Source organism: Pholis gunnellus (assembly GCF_910591455.1).
Source record: "Pholis gunnellus genome assembly, chromosome: 1".
Lineage (NCBI taxonomy): Eukaryota > Metazoa > Chordata > Actinopteri > Perciformes > Pholidae > Pholis > Pholis gunnellus.
This window is the reverse complement of record NC_136528.1, coordinates 21,027,529-21,047,715: the sequence shown is the minus strand read 5'-3', so window position 1 is coordinate 21,047,715 and position 20,187 is coordinate 21,027,529. Positions and strand designations below refer to the sequence as shown.

Below are 20,187 nucleotides of genomic sequence, written 5' to 3'. Positions count from 1 at the left end.
TATCAGCTAATGTGAATACACGAATCATTTGTATACTTTAATTTATTTTAGTACTATTATGCCTTTGAGAAATACATATATGTAAAAGACATATATATATACGTGACATATTACAGCACAGACTATGATTTCATCGCAGCTTGATTCAGAAATCTGAGCTGAATGCTGTGGTGACAGGTGTGAGTCTGCAATGCACCCAGTGTGTTGCAGAGACAGGATGCACTCTCAGCGAATACTCTCTTTGATCAGAGATTGTACCAATCTATTAAGGCTTCCACCTTCCTATTAATACGGGCTTCTACTCCGACCAAGTGCACGACCTCCATGATTTAGTCATGAAGCAGAATACTTGCACTGTTAAGCTACTGTGGCTCTCTTTTAATGCTCTTATGTTTATGGTTCAAAGCTGCTTTACTGTCGGAAATGAAAGTCTGCATTTTATGGGGAAATTATCTGCTACAGTTCTTACACAGTATGTGTACTAATAAGTGACAATTTTAGAAAATGTCATAATCTAGGGGCATCTGTTCATGCAACACAGCATTGACGGGGGACTTGTCAGCCTCAGAAGTCTCCTCGAGAGCAAAGCATTGTGTTATTCTCTGTCTGGAAACAAAGGCAACAGTCTGCCGGCATTCATATTTGACAGCCCTCTGACACTCATGCAAGAGAGACGTCTCTTCTCTTGTCCTACCTGCTTCCGAGTCCTCGTCTTCCCGGTCCGAAGCTTGATGTATCTGGCTATCAGCTCATTTCGACCTGCGCGTAGAGAAAAAAGAGAAATGTGTTTACGATATCTTATTACGATATCTACATCAAATAACATGAAACATTTAGAGATTAAACATTAAATGTTACATATCAAGTAAGGATGGGAAATATTTTAGCAAGAAAGACAAAGAGAGAAAAGACATCCTGGCCATGAACAGACTCATGTAGGCTTTTTACATAAACTAAACCATGAGCCATACAGACTATAGTCTGTATGGCTCATGGTTTAGTTTTTTAACACTCACACACATGCAAGTTATGTGCTACAGTTAATATAAGAAACACAACATTGAAATTATTTTTTAACCAAGTGAATAAATACTTTTAAACCAAGTCTGAACATACAAATTGTAAATAATGGATATTTAAAGCCGGCTGACTATGAGTGGCTTTAGTCACAATATGAGTAATATATTCATTCACAAAGCTACAACTCTTCTAGGAAAGAGTCAAAAAATCTAACACAAAGCTATAAAGCAAACTATAACCATAATTTTAGGTGCATGCAAATTGGATGGTATGTGTAGCTCCTAAACAAACCAGATCCAGTTTCCCAGTGAGAACACAAAGAGCCATAAGCATGAAAAAAAAAAGAAAGAAACTCGCAGCAGCACAGCCTTTCAAATTAATCTAATTCAGTCTCATTCTCTTCAAAGCCCGGCGCTTTGAAAGGAAACAGATCTAGCTGTTCATACTATTACAGAAAATAATGGCAACTGAATATATTGGGTTTAAAACAGTGCAGCTCTGACTAAATTATAATTAAAGCATAGCTTTGTAGAGATTTCCAATTAACGACGGCTCCAAACATTCTTCTGCCCTTAGCTCTGCTCTAATTGCTGTAGCAATGCACATGACCCCTGCTCAGCCCTTTCATATGGTAATAACATGCCGCCAACAAAAACTATTACACAAATTATTGGTAAGGAGGCACTCTAATTATGTGTCCAGCTGTAGCCAATCAATGCCATGGATCTGCTTTTCTGCTCTATAAAATGCACCGAACCTTCAATGTAATGAAACATTTTTCTACATTCACATCATTATCAATTAAAGGCCTTATTTTTTTTCATGACACAATGGGACCACAACGTGCCGCACATGTGCTAATAAGCCGTATCTTAGGTAATCAGAAGAAAAGGCATTTTCAATGAATGGCAGCACATCACGGATCACAGAGTGTGACAGATCGCAAGAGTACATCCCAAAGATAGAAAAGAGAAGATTATAGGAGACATGTTGTATAAACAAGCTAAGATAAGAAAACACTGATAGATGCCAATATCTGCTTGTTGTTTGTATAATGGAAATATAAGGTTGACAGTGTGAAGCATCATCTTGTGATGTTTAGGGCTCTTGTGCTCGGTCTGGGTAAAGCAGCTTCAATTAAAACCTATCCATATAATAAAGCTGCAACTAAGGATTAATCTACTTATATTGTTTGGTCCATAAACTGTCAGCAAATATTGAAAAATGACAACTTCTCAGAGTCCATGATGACTTTAAACCTGACACTCCAAAACCCAAAGATCTTCAGTTTTCTATCATAGAAGAAAACCAGTAGAGATGATTTGGTTATCAGAGTTTGTTTTCTTTGTTATTTTTTATGTATCAATTTATCAACTCATTGTTTCAGATCTACAACGTTTCCTTCACACTAACTCGTTTTAAAGGTTAAGGTTGCTTTCAAAAAGGTGCTGATTTTATTCATAGGCTCATGTATTTTGTAGACTCTTGACCAGTAAAATGCAAATCTTAGCTGTCATCTGTGGGTTTAAATAAAACACAGGGTATAAAACTGTCAACAACATGAGATCTTTGATACCTGCCGCACCTGGTGGCGTGCCACACCTACAGATTTTATTGTTCTATTGAGCGAAGAGGGGGAGGGGTGTGCTTTGACGTCGAGCTGCAGTTTGTAACAGGTTGACCCCGAAGCTGTTTTCACACTGAACATTTAGGCGAGGCCAGCCTGACTGAACCCAGCCATGTGATCTCACAGGACAAATAAATAACATTACAATGCCAGCCTGCCTGTCCACAGCACACGCAGTGTAAACTTTACCAGATGACGCGGGGGGGGGGGCTGCACTATTTTCACTCATTCACACACTGTGGAAGCATAAGATGACAATAAAGGCATTCATGCAAACTCCTCATTTTTAGATCAAAGCACACAAATGGCCAGCTGAAAGCTTGCTTACTGTTGAATAATTCATTCTTTTTACCATGCTGGAAAAAAAAGCTCAGTGGGTCCTGGCTGGCCTGCATTTCTTTTTTCTTGCCTGCCTCCTTTGCACTGCAAAACAACAATTGCTGAAAAAATCGTGTCCACATTCACAACTGAAAATGCTTTATAGACACAACTCTGCTTTTTCCACCTGACATAAAGCGTAACATTTTCCCACAAACGAATAAAGAAATTGTCCCCCACAAATAATACAGGGCAGTTTTTCTTTAAGGCACATGAAACCTTAATATGCTGATTTTATCAAACTAACAGTTTTCAGGAAAGAAAACCTGATCAGGAACGAAATTAACTAAATTGGTTTAAAGTTATACGATGCAAAGACAATTCAGATTCAACAATCTTTTGTTTTCATATGTTAATTACATGTGCAATGAGTTCCATGAGCAATGAGTTCACATGCATTAAGGAAAGTTTGTGCACTTGTCATTTTATCAAATTCACTGATTCTGCAGCACCAGTAGCACCAGATAAGTGTCACCAACACTGCAGACATTTGAAATTCATTCAACATCTTACAGTATGTTTGGTGGCTGTTTCATAGCAGAAGATGTCAGTGTCAACTAACAGAAATCAGGATAGTTTACCCATTAGTGTAGCATTGTACACTAATGGGATATAAAAAGTAATTTTCTGCAACGTTGTATAGTACGATGTGGCAGATCGGATCTCAGCCGCATATGTGTTCACACTTGACACGTAAATGTGACCAGGCTGATCAGACCGTGATCGTAGATATTTCGTGGTCAGAGGAAGGCCTGTAAAACGTTGGATAAACACATTCAATTTCTTATAAATTCTTAGTTATTTTTGCAGCTTATCATTCCTCCCTGCAGTATAAGTAGACTTGTTTTATTGAAAAAAAGCAGCCATTAAACAGTGATAAACACATTTTCCTATAAATTATTCACACTAAAAGTTTATTTTGTTGTATTTGTATTTAAAGGCTTTTATTTTGAAGCAGCAAAATCAGGAAATGTTGGGTTTTCATCAGCAGTAACTTAACACGAGACGGTGGGTCTCAGCTGTGCTACAGTCCCGGTTTTCTTTGCTCTCGCTGGGGAGATACTGACTCAAGTAGCTGGATTGGGTTACGGTGACAAGAGGCCGATCTGGTATCGGATACCATTATGTTGATAAATAACAATTCAGTACATTCATATCTATGTATTTATTTCATATTTTATTTTACTAATGTGTAATGCAGCCTGCGGAGGCTTCTGCGGTGTCTTTTCGGCCCGAGCCCCGTTCTCAAGTTGTAGACATCTTCAAACAGGGCAGTGCTGATCTAAACTTTGAATTTGAAGAGTTATCTTATGGTCAATCCTGTCTATTTGCCCTGATGGCTTTTTCTTGCATTAGTTTGGCCTGGAGAGGGCTGGTGAAAACTAACTCTTTATGGGGTGTTCCTGTCACTCAGCAGGAAAGGGATTAAATATTTATAGTGTGACCCCTGAGCAAATTTGTGCTGCTAAGCAGCTGGAGGAACCCTCCACTTGGCCAGCCTGGACTCTCCTCTGAATCTCAATAACTCTGGAGGATCTGCGACGTATGAAAGGCACTCCAGCAACAGCCCCACAAAGAGACCGTGGCTCAACGTTCTCTAGATCGACCCCAAGTAGCTGATTCCTCATTCAGCCAGAAATCCAATTTGGCCCTCAGCATCCTTCCTCCATGGAACCTGGGACAGGCTCCCTCTGTTGTGAATAACAATGGAGTGTATTGTCACAGCCAACCTCAGAGATACCACACCCAGGAATAACTCCCTATACTCTCCCTTAAGACCTCCAGTGTCTAAATCAACTTTTTATGAACTTAACTCTACAACCACAACAACACATGTAGCAAGGAGTTTTCTGCTATTCTGCATCCCACAGTCACATCTCATCCATTTAAATATATCTAAACATGTATTTGCAGTAGTCTCGCAAGTTGATCACACTGAAAGAAGTATCTGACCTCTCTCTATCTGATATTAACTGGGTTGCTATGTAAGCCAATAAATAGGTTGCCTCATATGACCAATATTTACCATTTGTAAATTAACATCATTTCATACACACTTCATCCAATTCAGACTGTCTTTCTCCAATCTTGCTGCTTGTTATGTCAGTTCTCATTGACGATTAGGGGCCAGTCAAATAACCTGGCAAAATGCCGGTAGTGGTACCATGTTTGGTTCTTGACTTCTTTTCTTCTTCACTGATAACTCCAGATGGAAAAGGAGTGCAATCATCTACTCCACTGATAAAGATTCAAGACACTTTCGATTCAATTCAATTTATTTTGTGTAGCCCAAAATCACAAATCACAAAATTGCCTCAGAGGGCTTTTTTGGGACCTTATTGTCATTGAAACCATACAACGAAAAAATTCAGCATGGTGACTTTCAGTGACCAGCAGCAAGAGAACAAGATAAAACAAAAACAATGAGATGAAAACAAGCAGGATAAAACACCTAATTGAAGATAATAAATACTAAAAAGCTATTGCACAGAGACTTAGATGAATAATTAAGTGCTGGGGTACATTATTATTATTGTGACATTATTCACACATCTGCGCTTGAGCGCTATGTGTGAACTGTTCAAAAACGCAAACAGAGGCTTGCCGGTGCATCACAGACTCTTTCCTGATATCTAGCATGCTAAATTTCTGGATCTGTCAGGGAGTCTGTCGGGGAGATACAGCCAATGGGAGCGCACGGGTTTAAGGGGAAACCTGACGGAGGGGTCACCCTGCCGTTAGCATACCTGTGTGTGTTGCAATTGCAATCGTTGTTGTTGCACATTGGGTCTTCGATGTTTCCATGCATAAACATCACACATAGCACAGTGACTGATCTACGTAGGGTAAATAGTAAAGACATGTGGAAACACGCTATCATGTGAACATGTGAGCCGACGACAACATCAATAAGCATGACTACGCTACGCCCCTGTCACTTCTTGTAGAAGTTCTTGTAGTGCGTGACCCCTTGACGCTGGTCAGTCATGTAGTGTGAAAACCACGACTCCCGATTACAAGACTGCACATTGTGTAGCGTGAACAGTACAGAGATCTGACGACTTTAGTGTGAACTTGGCTTTAGCAGCCGATGGGGGCTGGGGAGTGGGTAATAGTATTTGCAGGCTACAGCTGATTGAGGCTACAGCTGATTAAAGGCTACAGCTGATTAAAGGCTACAGCTCTGGGGAGAAAGCTGTCCTTCAATCTGTTGTGATTCAGTGTAGGTATTTGTAAAATGCATTTATGCTCTCAAAGTCTGGAACTGTATGTTCAAGCATTAGTCATTTGAAATAGCTATTTGAGCCAGTACAGGGCTTCTTGTTACATTATTTAATTATCTCCCTGCGTCATCCTGTGGATATGACGACCCTCGCAGTTTAACAGAAATGTACAAGAAAATGAGATTTTTCCAATAATAGAAAACTGAGAGTCACGCCATTTACTCTAAACACAACATACTTTGGGTTTACATTGCATTCAGGTTTGTTGAGGCTTCTCCCAGTGAATAAACTTGTGTATACTGACATTCACTATAAAATACAACCTGGATGAAGCCTTTGCTCTTCAGTTCTGAGGGACTGACACCAAATCGTGACCTTTACGGTGAACTGATGAACGCTTGGTTATCAAAATCTATTGTTGCTGCGTTTTCAATCAGCTCCTTACTGTTGGCAGTGTGGTCCTACATAAACACACAACTTTCTGCCAGAATATTAAACATTTTTAGTTTCACATGAAATTATTCTGTTTGTGTTTTTGTCTGATATCACGTGTTTCTGTGCACTAATCAGGATTCAGCAACATTTTAGGTTTCTGAGTGGTAAACTCTAAAAAGATATAATAATAATACCAAGGTACGGGTCTTCTTTTCAATTTAACTTCGGTCATTAATATTTCATGTTATGGAGAAATACTTTACGGCAGGTCTTCAGGGGATTTAACAACATATGTTGTAAAAACACACCACCAGACAATAAAACATACTAATACAAAGCATTAGGGTTCCAACAACTGTCATCTTCATATTTCCGGGATTACTCTGTTAATAATTTTCTTTCATATACTAACAGAAAATTATGAAAAGTTAGATATCGCCTATTTGAACATCTTGTTATATTTGACCATCGTATATTAGACCAACAGCAAAGCGATGTTCAGTATATACAACAAAGAAAATAGACTAGTTATTTACAGCTGGATCCAGTGAATATTTGTGCAAATTACTAAAAATGATTATCAAAATAGTCTATTGACTGATAAATTAATAATTTCAGTTCAGGCTATTTGCTGTTTAAGAAAAAGCTTCTGAAATGTCTCTTGGCTTTTAGACATCTTAAATTTGCTAAAAGTAATGATAAAGATTATAAAGTTTATCTTAGAGCCATTAGATACAGAATAAACAAAAATGAATCCACCTTTTTATCTGCATTAAAACAGGTTTTACAAAATCAATACAGAATAAAATAAAAGTGAATCAACAGGCAAATCCATACCACAGATGAATTTTACATGGCTTGTTTTTTCATGCCTAAATTAGTAAAGCAGCATTGAATGAAACACAAAGGCATGTCATTGAATTCACTAGCAGAGCCTTTATGCACCTGTGCAACATAAACCCTGGGGCTAATTTAAGTAATGGCATATTAAACAATTTAACTGGCTTGGTTTCGTCCTTTGAGCGGCAAGAACAATACTTTACTGCTCTGCTCCAGTTTCTTTTTTTCTTTTCTTCGTTTTAAAAGCATCCATTTCCTGTAACAGCACTTCTTTCTAATGCAGGCACAACCACAGTCACATCTGGCCCAGCACTCTGCCATGAGACGGCGCTGGGCCTGGCCGAGAATCAGTCGGCAGATTGCCTACATGTGTGTGGCTTCCACCGCTCGGCTGTCTCTCTCTCTGCAGGGCCTGAGAGGGCAGCCTCACAGAACAGAGTATGACGCTGCCCAGACTGTAAAGGCAGAGCTATCATAAACCCCTCATGAAATTCTTCATTTTATAATCAAAACTAGCTACAATACAGTTGATGACATCAACTTGGGCCTTCGTGATTATACAGACATTTTTTTTAGACGAAGCGATTAATCAAAGTAAATGATTGAAATTATGAAAATAATCAGTAGCTGCAGCCCTGTCCTACTATACGTCGCTATATCCTGAACAATACTCATTTCTAATGTGAGCAACGAATATCCAATATACTGCTGAAACCATCAGATTAATCAGAAAAAGACTAATGGAAAAATTCCAAATATTTTCTGGTTCAAGTCTGTCAGACATGAGCTTTTGTAGACATATTCACTTTTATATCATCAAGACGTAACCTTGAGCTCTATTTTTCACAATTATTCATAAACTAAAAATCAGTATATCAAATAAATGATCAACAAATGAATCAATAGTTAGTTGCAGCCTTATCAAATCATTTCAAACAGTTCGTAAAAAACGGCAAGATAATTTGTTCATTTTTAATAAACATTTGATTTAGTCTGTTGGTACTGACCTTTCTACTTAGTTTCTTCCTCTTTAAAGTTATGTAGACCAAAACTCAGTATCTGTTTGTTTCTCACTCTCTCTCTCTCTCTCTGTGAGTGAGTGTGTGTGTGTGTGTGTGTGTGTGTGTGTGTAGGTGTGCGTGTGTGTGTGTGTTTCCATGTGTGTGGTGGGCCAACACAATGGCCCCAGCTTTCCTGTCATCCGTGATAGATGACTCAAGGGTCTCTAGCAGACATTAGCATCACAATAGACTAAACCAACAATATGAAGGCATACTCCCAAATTTTGGGAATAGCAGGCAGGGGCAGGAAGCCTTTTACTGGCAATATCAATGAGAAACCACCGCTTGCCAAGTAGAGGAGAACCTGTGGCTTGAAAGAAAATTGACAATGCCCTTTTTTGGAGGGAAAACTCTATGCTATCAGTTAAGCATCACGTTAGCCCCGGATGAGAGGCCAAAGGCTAGGCTGGCAACTAGGTTCCTGTGTGAGCAATAATTTCACAGGAATGAATCATGCATAACTGTTGTGATAAGAACACAACATGTCAGTTATGTAAGCCTAAACAGTTACAACTAAAAGCTCTGCAGCTGACCAGAGCCTGCAGGTGTTTCCTAAAATATGAGTGTTTTTCAAGTATTTTCTCTCCGTTTGGTAGTAATGCAGGTCAGAGCGACCGGGCACTCAGGCCTCTTTAGCAGTGAACTCTCTTGAGGAAGTATGAGGATAATGTCGACTGATCATATAATCTGACTCCAGTCCGCCAGCTGCTTGTTACGGGAGCTTTAACTTCTCGTATTGTTAAACCCTTGCACAGGAAGAGTGGGTCCATAAGAAAGACTTCAAGGCCAGCCGTGACGCCACGATGATCACAAACGCTAAGCCTATTCTTTGAGACACATTAGAAATCCCTCTTCCTTCTTCACACACACACACACACACACACACACACACACACACACACACACACACACACACACCATCCTAATGCCTGCGGGCTAAAACGGAAAAGTTGAAGCCATGTATCTTCTTATTGAACTAGCTCTGCATTTATGTACACAGTACACATGATGAAACGTTTCATTGTTGTAGTATATTTCACACTTTTTTGATTCAGTAGATGGTGATTATGATGGTAATCTTTTAACATTCTCTAATTTACATGTAGCAGTGGTTTTAATGTCGTCAAATTCTCACAGGCTCTTTCAGTTGTAGCCTCACATGTACATGGGTGTTCCACCCATATCCACAGGAAACAAGTCTATTCAGTCCTCATTTAGACAAGAAAAGCAGGGACATAAAAACAAGAAAGCCTACAATTAAGAGGAGTATATTTCCAAGCCTCAGAATTTCTGAACTGAAGCCCAATAGAGGCAAGACGGCGAGTGGGGTTTTCTGTATTGTGTGTGTATCTATGTTGTACCTTTAACAATACCCTTTCCAGACACTGAATTTAAAACCTGTCGCTATTTTATGACCACGGAAGGACTGCCTTTGGTTATTATTCTTTGTCATATGTGCTTTTATTTGCACAGAAGGGTCTTTTGGTCTAATAAAACATCTTTCTGGTGAACAAAGAGCTTATGTCATCAGCTTATATCCATATTTCAATATAAAACAGTACTACAGAGCACAAATCTGCTAATTTATTCAAGTCATTTTGTTTCACTGACCAAGTTTCCACCCAAATTTATCTCAAAATGTTAAACAACTTTTCAATAAATCAACAAAAGAAAAAGTAAATCCATGCGTCATTTCCATCCACTACTCTTATGCTAATATTAGGAGTTAGGTGAATTAAGATAAACAGTTGGTTGTGCTAATTCTCTCATTGGGTGCTATTAAACCAGTGCAGAAGAAGATGGCACAACAAGATGACAAAAAAGTCAAACCTAAAACGATTTGAAAAACGTGACGGGTATATTAATGTTTGTTTCATTAATTAATATGAGGAGCGTTACGGTCTTCATAAGTATCACTCAGGTTCCAGCAACGGCACATTTAAGTTCTCTCCATAATGCAGTGTGCAACTGTAATTAACAGCTCTTTAAAAATCCATTTTTTCTCTGGACACCAAAAGAAATCAATACTTAACTTCAAATGACCTTATTGAGCTGGATAAAAGGCTTTATTGCATGGGCTGGGTCAGGAGCGGTTGAGCTAATGTGTTAGTTGAACAGTGGGGGATTAAAGGTGAGGTGTTCTCTCAAAATCTTACAAGACATCACAAAGCAGCAGGTCACTAACCTGAGCCTTCCTGGAGACACCGAGAGGATTACAGCAGCCAACCTCTGCTGAACCGAGCCTGTATTCATACGGGGCTGAGGAGGCAACGACAGCCTCTTTATCACTCAGCAGGTCCAGCCCGTTCTATTTCCTCACTCCCAGCTCTACGCCTCTCAAACGAGGCCAGAGCTGAAAACCCACTAGTCCCAACTCTTTGCAATATACTCACAGGGGACCAATTTGCACAGGCAGCCCTTGTCTGAATCACTCTATCAATTAGGAACCGCTGTGTTTATCATCACATACATTATTGTAGAGGCTGGCCCGGCCATTGTGTTGAGGTGTGCCTCTCAGGAGAGGGAAAGGGATGAAATAAATGACATGGGAGTGAAGCCACAGTTGGACAGGCTGCTGGACTAATCTGAAAGGACGGCTGTAATTATGAGTCTCCCGAGGAACTGGCTGTGTGGCGAGTCCCAATGTGTGAACATGGCGCTAACAGTCAGGAAGGTGCACTGCCCCCCTCCTCCACAACAAAGTAAGACACTGAGTCCAATCAATATTTTCAATCTCTCAGGATCAATTCAGCATCTGAGCACAAAGGAAGACATGTTGGCTGTGACCAATATGGGTAAATGAAAAGTCAAACTTTGTGGTCATGATGGGCTCCTCTGTCTCGCGTTCTTTTGTAATCATGAGCACAAGCTGAGGCAGTCTGGACTGAAAGTAGTAATTGAATTCAAGTTTGGAGAGAGGCCCCAAATAGTTCATGAAAATAGTCACAATGTAATAAACATGAACTTACTAATACATTACAAGGATAATAGTATGATTGGTCATATATTATAATGGGGTCAGACCATAACACAGCATTGAGTATGATCATTTTATGGCTATGGTTACAGACTTCCTTTGTTCCCAGGGATGCTGTTCAGTGTTGAGAGACCTTTCTCTCTTCCACAAATAGCAGAGAAAGAGATGACTGTCTCTGTTAGCGGTGGAGTGTAGTCCCTATGCTCTGGATGAGAGAATAACACTGGCATTCAGATTCCATTCATATGTTGATTACACAAAATGGTCCCATCAGTGTGAGATGATCTCATCAGAATAAAAGTGTTTCATCAATGAAATATGATGTAATCAGCACGAAACAGATGATTTCTCTAAGAGAGCACGAAAGTGACACTGCATCTTTAAGAAGCCCGGAGTCTCACTGTGTTTTAGCCAAACAAAAGCAGCCAATTGGGAATGTGCAACCTGAAACCAGAAGCCTGACTCAGAGGGCCTCACACAGACCTCAGAGCAGGGACACACCCCGTGTACGCCTGATTCAGGCAGGCAGAGAGCCACGGCCTGCTATCCAACCATTCAGTGCAAACACTTCCACACAGACGGTCAGAAAATCACAAACACAGACTCCCTGATCATTTTGTCTGGCTTTCTTTCACACGCACACACTGGGACTACATTTCTATTATATGAAAACATGTTCAACAATGTTAATTTAGGCAAAACATTTGCATTCAGCAACATTTTAAGGATGATCTGAGGTGCTGTGTCAACTGTACACTTATAAATGTGCCACTTAAGATAAGCTAATACAGGTACACTATGCAAAGCACAACACAGAATCTCTGCCTCAGAAAGTAGTCTTTTTTCCACAATCAAATCCTTTGACATCTTCTCACAGTCTGGTAAGAATCAGCACTGCTTACACCTTGAACCCCCCCACCACTGTTCACAGTAAGCAGCCGAAGCTGTGGGAAGGAGCCATCACAAGCCACAACATGTTATGCTTGGTCACCACAACACAGACAAGAGTTAGAGAGGAAATCTGCTCCCCATGTACTGACTGCCATCAAGTAATGCGCACTTCAAAATCAATCCTGCTTCTGAGCAACAGGATAGCTTCTAAATGTAGATCCATTCTGAGTCTCATTAATTGCAAGTTCTCAGAGCCACAGAAACACACATGGGCCATAAGCTAAAGATATGTAGCAATCAAACAAAACAAGCACGGTGAAATCAACTAGGACTCAAATCATCTATTTCCCTGATGTTTCCATCGGCTGTTGTCCAAATATCCTGACTAGCGTCCACTGGGCATTTAGACCCATTTGCATTTGCAGTGCAAAACAACAGGTGTGGAAGGACTGTGAGCAAATGGCTTGCTTCAAGAGAAAAGAGAACATACAATATTTGAATTACACATGTCCGCTGTGGAGATACCTCGATTACATTTTTTCTGACGAGAACTATAAAACAACCGGCGATGAGTCATTTTGGTCGATCCATGGCCGATACCGATTGTTTCTTTGTTGTTTTGTTTTATTATAGCAGCTGATATACAAGCCTGCAGACGATTCTTTTCCCGAAAAATGATTTGCTGCTAAACCAAATGTGCAGCTCCTCGGTACACTACACGGTTGTCGTTTTTAGCCGCATGCACACTTTGTGTAGCTTTACAATGATGTGAACCATTCATATGAGACCTCTGTCACCGGTCATCTCTAGAGGTCTGCGACAGTAGTTTCCATACACATCACTGCTGGTTGGCAGAATTACATACAAATCAGACCGGACAAAATGTAATTTCTGGTAGCGCCGTGGTAGCCAAGTACGCTCACGGTATCTTGTCTGTAGTTCTTCGTCTCTCTCTCTCTTTTCTTATTAACAACAACATTTGCATGTTCTATCCCTGCCACTGAGTCAGGTTGAAAGACATCTCCATTGCGACCCACGATGAATATATAACCAGTTTGTCACAACCCGACCCTAAACTCCTAATTCAAAACGACTTCTTCCCTCCCTCACCATACCTGCATCAACACTAGTTACACTTTCGGCAGTTACTCCTTTTGAGGAGGGACATCAAATAATTGGACTTTTTTCACTACCTTGTGTGTGAAAACACGGTAGTCTTACACAGACAATGGCAGGGGAACAAATGAGGGATTATTCTGGAGGTGTGTGATGCCTCTCCTGCAATGAAGTTCCTCACACTCCATTCTGCGTGAATGTAGGTGACTCGGAGAGCCTGAGCTGATCCCAGAATTCCTCATTATCCGCCCAGCGGGGAGGATCAGGTCCGCTCGCTCTGTCTCAGAGCATGCTCGGCCCGGTGAGACGAGCCCCAGAGGAGCACCGTGCTGGGCCATCGGGGGCAAGCCAGGTCTGCTCATTATATCTAACTCATCCTTGGCATCTCTGCAAACCAAGTGCCACTTAGTTCCCACAGGAGGGGTCTGGGCTGGATCACTGACGAGATGGCAGAGCAAACAGCAGAGTGGTAATAGGAAAAGCTTTACATTAAAAGACACGTGCAGACAGACTCATAGTGTCCAGCAGTCCATTGAGGAGGTGAATATTACAACATGTAGGGCTATCTCACGTATTTGGTGACGGCATTCCTTATTGTAAAGCTAAATTTGCATTTAATGGTCTGACTGCTGCTACTGTTGATCAGAACCAGATGTACACCTGATATAATGACACGAGCAAAAGTAGCCTAAAATTCCCATGAAAATGAAAGTGTTTGAAAACTCAACTTGTAGCATCGAATACAATTGGTGGACGTGCCTCTTCAGCAGCAAAAACAAAACAAAAAAACACCACATGGTATAGCCTACAAGAAGAGTATGTATTTACATATTTATTTGTCAGGAGATGGGGAAACAGTATCCAACAGTAACTGAAAAAAATTCACCAGTGTCATTTAGCTTGCGGGGCAAGTGCAAATATATAACTCAATGAATAAACATACAATCTGAGTGAAGCGTGTTGTTTCGTTTATCAACTCTATTTCTGGGATAAATGAATGCAGCCTAGCACAGCAGGTGTATTATGCAAGTGCAGAGTCTTAGGCCTTTGGCTAGGGGCCAGGGCCCACTATTTCCCTTTACTTTTTAAAAAATATTCTCCAAAGTCAAATCTGGGGCCGGGGCAAGATGATGCGGCCTATGCAGATGTGGTGTCTTCCATTGCAGTCACAATTAGCCTCAGAGAATTGGCACAGCGCCAGCCAACGCTGGTCTAAGCACATCCGAAACACTTCAGGTAAACACCACAATAAGCTAAGAAGCAGAAATTAGAAATTGTTTTGTACGGCAACACAGTTGCTATAGAGACTGTTGCTAATTAACTGCACTCTACCCCAGGATAACAAAGGGCTTAAGGGCACTCAGGGCAGATCCTCTTGTGATGAGCTATGTGTATGGAACACTATGCCGTCCCCAGGGTCTCTCAAATACAAAATACCAGTCTCCTTGCAGCCAACTTTCATCTCAGATGCCATGAGAGGTTTTGTGTGGCGTCGGTCTGCGGCTGTTTTAAACCCTATGGACCTGGATTACAGCCCCATATCAGCCTCACCGTGATTAGCTGAACCCTTCCTTTCTTAAAAGACAAATCACTGGATGTATATAAAAAATAAATCCCGTGTAGCAGCACGGAGGACCACTTCATTGGTTACTTATCATCTCTGATGGCAATCCAAAGAAGTGCACTGTTGGTAAGGAGCAACGCACAAATGTAAATCGGAAGACTCCTACAAAGAACACACATTCATGTGATCAACAAATCCTGTTTGCTTTCATATCGGCATCCAGCCAGGGTTTGGATTTTAATTCATATTTTTCCAGTTGAGCTCTCTCAATAGTAAAGCTTCCTTTATACATTTGACTGCTTACATGTTTTATTTCTTACAACAATTCATCTTGTACTCCGGCACCCCAAAGTGAACAGGATAGGTGTGAGATGTGTATTGGCTTACCTGTCAGATGTGGTGGCTCAGATGAAGCAAAATACTGAGACTGAGCATTAAAATGCAATCATTTGTATCCTATATCATAAATGGCTTACACAGCAACATTTATTTAAAAATACTGAATACTGATTTTTACTTTTACAATATTTACACACATTTGATCAATTACATGCTAAAGTGACAGTGGGAAAGACTCTCCGTACATGGAGTATATTTTATGTTTAAACAAAAAGAAATGGTGCAAATGCCTGTTTATTTTGAGATTAAGATGAATGAGGAAATTGACATGCGACTCAAAAGCACCATTAGGCATTTTGTAAGAACTGCTCACAAAAGAATACTGTAAATATGTGGGAGGAATAAGATGAATGGAGTCACATTCCCAGCATTCCTCAAAAGATTACCAACACTGGGTTCATTTTTAACTCTCCCTACAGCTAAGGCCTTATCGTTTACAAAACTTCAGGGTGAATGTAGCAATCCACCCCCAGCATGGACTGTCCTTATGCCTCTAAATGTCACCATTTTAAGATGGCTAACACCATCGAAAACATATTGGATGTTCCTGCTCTAATGTTATACTGTGCTCGAATAAGAAACATAAGAAAGAAAGAAAAAAAGTCACCGTTATTTTTATTTTTCAAGAAAAGACCCGTGACACCCTAATGCCTTCCTAGCTTTTATAGATTCTCCCACTTCAGGCATGATGGGATTGACACTGAGCAGCAACAGTTGCAGGGTTGAACAACAGAAAAAGCCCCTTTACTTCAGACCGATATCAATCTGTCTTCTGTAACAAAGGCACAACAAACTCTGATATGCTAAGAAGGAGCACTTCATCCATAATTCTGGCTTTATTAAAAAAAAACAGCCGTATTGTCATCATTTCGCAACATAAAACCATGCATTTGGTTTCCCTCACTGTCTCTTTTCAGTTTGCAAACTTGAAGAAAATCACTTTACTCTTGTGTCTAACAGTTCGGACTCGCTAATAAAAGGAATGACGGCCCTGTGATTCTGCTACTGGTGAGACAATGTGTAACCAGATACTGAGCACATCTGGCAGGACCAAATTCTATTCAACACTACATTTGTCTCTTCAGCAGGATTTTAAAGCAGATTCAACATCACAAAAAAATATATATCTTTACAGTTTTGAATCAGCAACAATCTTTGTTCAGACAAAGAAAACCTGAACGTTTCAGTTTGTGAATTGTATCTTTTTGTCTATAAGTGATTTCATGAGGTAAATTTAAGCAGGATGTCTTCTGCCTCAGTTTAATCAATACCAGTTACAATATTTCTTATTGGGTTATATATTTAATTTGATTGTAGGATTTTAAAGAGAAGCACCTACAACCTACATTTAAGGTCATTTTGGTATTTGATGCAGTAAATGTAAATCAACATAAAGCATGAGTCACGCCAAGTTTCTACTTGCTCCATAACTTGTCAAAAAGAATATATTTAGGAGAATATTTAACATTTTGAATGTCCCAGTCCACCAGAAAGCAGATCATTGGCATCATATTGAGGATGTACGTTGAGTAACAGCGAGGACTGCACTAAGCACTGCTCATTTATACCTAGAAAACAAACGGACATGCTTTAATCCACAGCAGAGGGACAGCTTCTCTGGCAGCTTCACTGTGTGTGGGGACGAGGGAATTGGAGGAAGAAACAGTGGGGAGGGTCCTGTTGTCTGAGCCCACATCTTTGTAGTGGCAGCTGAGGGGTTTCACTGCAACTCCTAGAATTTACATTTTGTTTGGCCGGAGCGGGTCACATGACAGCTGCAAGCGAATGCTCAGAGGGGCTTTATGCTTTCACTTGACACTGACTGACTGGCTGTGAGACGGTCCAACACCACAGAGAGAAAATATTCCCTCTTTCCATGACATCACCCAGCCAGGAATGGGGGAAATGGCGGGAGGAGAGGGGGCACAGCTGGTGGAAGCCACAGTACCATCTGCTACTGACTAATAGTTCATGCTGCTTTACTTATAAACTTGCACTTCTGTGGACCAGAATAGTGGCTGTATGGTCACCATCAAAGATACATTTGACAGTTTCATAATATTACATTACTGGGCACAGCCATGTATTGATGTGTTTTTTTTTTTCAAAGGAATAGTATGCATATTCCCTTTTTTGCTGTGATTTAAATGAGAAGATTGATACCACTCTCATGTCTCTAAATATGAAACTACAGCCATCAAAAAAAAAAAACACCAATAAAACCACAACTGGTCGTTTATATGCATAATTACTTTGTATAGATTAAACCAACAAGGTACAACATATTAACCAGTGAGCTTTAAAAGGTGCTGATAGACAGATTTCGTTACCTTCGGACAAAGCCAGGCTAGCTGTTCTCCCCCGTTTCCAGTCTTTAAGCTAAGCTAAGCTAACCAGCTGCAGGCTGTGACATGAGTGGTATTGATATTCTCATCTAGCTCTCCTAAAGAAATGTATTCCCCAAAATGTGAAATTATTTATTTGAGCTTCACACCTATACGAATATCATGCAGCTACACAGATAACACTGGAGTTCAAACTCACGCATACAGTCATCCGTACTCACCATACATCTTTCCCTCGTCAGAGAGGATGATCTTCCTGCGTCCACAAGGAGGATAGATGGCCAGGGCCTCCTGGAAGCTCTGTTCAATATCAGGGCTCCACACCCCCTCAGCATCACTGTCCATGGGCTTGTCTGCCGAGTCGCTCATCCTCTCCATGTCCTCGGCAGGGCTCTCGCTGCCGCTCCAGCTGCTGGGATCAATCGTGGCGGTTGGGCTCTCCAAGCTGAAGCCTGGAGCAGACTAGGGAGAGACCTGGAATTCCCAAATAAACAAACACAACCAAACGGTCACTCTCCACAACAGAACAGCGGACATCTGCTTCCCAACAAAAAAAACAACATCACAGTACACACTGTTAGAGAGCACAATATGGAGCACAAGCAGCCAAACAAGCTCGGACATTGCCAAGAATGTTGTTGACTTGATTTACAATGGATGTTATGGGTTTAAACAATTGCACATATTCTCTCATAGATTTGTGGCACTTCCTTCTCATTAAATGACTGGACACGGAGAAAATTGTTCAAATCTTGTTTTAAAAAAAAGAGAAATTCTGCAGACTATGATGAAAAATGCAACCCCTGCATGAAAAAGTCCATAAAACACTATACAGTTGCAGAAAGTCAAGGTGCGATTGAAATTCCCCCCCTTAAAAAGTACCTGTGCCATTATTTTTAGCTTTTTATATTTTAACAAGCTATAACAAGAACCCCATCAGACTTGTCACCCAAAGTTGATTTCTGAGGCGATAGATCTGGGTGGGGAAATGAGAGAGCACCATTTGACACTCTACAAACAGGTGAGACTGTGGTTGTAGCTGGCAGCTTCCAGGTGTAAATGTGTGCAACTCTGTGGGTGGGAAGAAAGCACACGGCAAGACTATGCTGCACAAATGAAAGTAGAAAAGAAAGCATTGTGGCTTACGTCACACGTCATCCACAGCCGTCACACCATGACGGCATATAGACATTAGACACTCAAGCCCCACAGAGAAGCCAAAGGAGTTCTTAAAAAGAAGAAAAGAAACAAGCTGGAGACCTGCAGGCATCACAAGAACACTACTGTTTACAGACTGTGGCTCAATCCAAGAAGCAGCCCCCTTTGTGCATCTTACCAAGCTGTTCACACAGCTGGACAAAGTCTCATCTCACCGGCAGCTATTGACAAGACCAACAAGCTCCGGGGTGAATCTGCAGCTAATAAACTGAGGACTGCATCATTATGCGGCGACAGCATCTGGAGCAGAATGCGTTGCATGTCCAGAAACATAAAACAGCGGACTATCCCACATTTTATGAGAAATGACTATCACACACACGACAGCTTCATAAATGATGGGCTTCGGCGAAGCGCATGTGTAGTAAAATGAGAGTCGACAGAGTTGTGGTCAGAATAAACTGTGCGGCCTTCACGAATGGAGAGCGTTCTGCACAAAGTGGCTTCAGCAGCCAGGACACACAGGACTGCAAGAGACTTCGACAGAGTTTATCAAGGGGGTTAAATTACATAATACAACATCAGAATTGATTTCAAACGTTCTGTATGGAGATAGAGTGACAAACTAGCTCATGTAGAGGTTGACTTTATAGTTGCAAAACTTGTTTGACTTGTATGGCAGTGCTGGCTTAAAGGGTGGATAAAGCCCAAAAACGGACACAGCAGACGGAAGTTTTTGTTTTTCTCAGATTATGTTGCAAATGAAGATGAGCATATTAGCATCTTAAATGTGTCCATGCATGGAAAAAAGGATACAATAACAAACTGGTAAACTCAAAGCATGTAAGACAAAACGGTCTTAATTATGGGCAAATAAATAATGCACGCAGGGGACTGAATGTTTGAAAAAGCTTGCTCCGAGGCACAGCAACTGAACACAAAAACACGGAAGAACACAATGAAGGCACGTTGGCTGAAAGGCAAGTTCTCTCTCCTCCCGGAGGGAATGGGCAAAGCAACCAGTGGATGAGACATCCTGAGCGAACTAAAGAGGAAATTCTCTGACTCGTTTCAGCTGTTTTTCATTGTCCAATGCAGCTGTCTTACTTGGAACTGCTCCTGCTTCACTCACACTGTGCAACCTGAAGTGCT

At 40.7% G+C, this 20,187-nt stretch overlaps 1 protein-coding gene across 1 annotated transcript in view; it reads right to left on the bottom strand.

The window, feature by feature from the left end:
* The window catches only part of tead1b (TEA domain family member 1b), a 48,401-nt gene that overhangs the window by 15,832 nt on the left and 12,382 nt on the right, over positions 1–20,187 (bottom strand). Inside the window, exons 3-4 of the mRNA XM_079156522.1 lie at positions 18,099–18,351; positions 695–759 (exon numbers count right to left, since the gene is read on the bottom strand). Of these exons, the coding sequence (XP_079012648.1) occupies positions 695–759; positions 18,099–18,255 (222 nt within the window). The 5' untranslated portion in view covers positions 18,256–18,351. The remainder of the gene's footprint in view (positions 1–694; positions 760–18,098; positions 18,352–20,187) is intronic.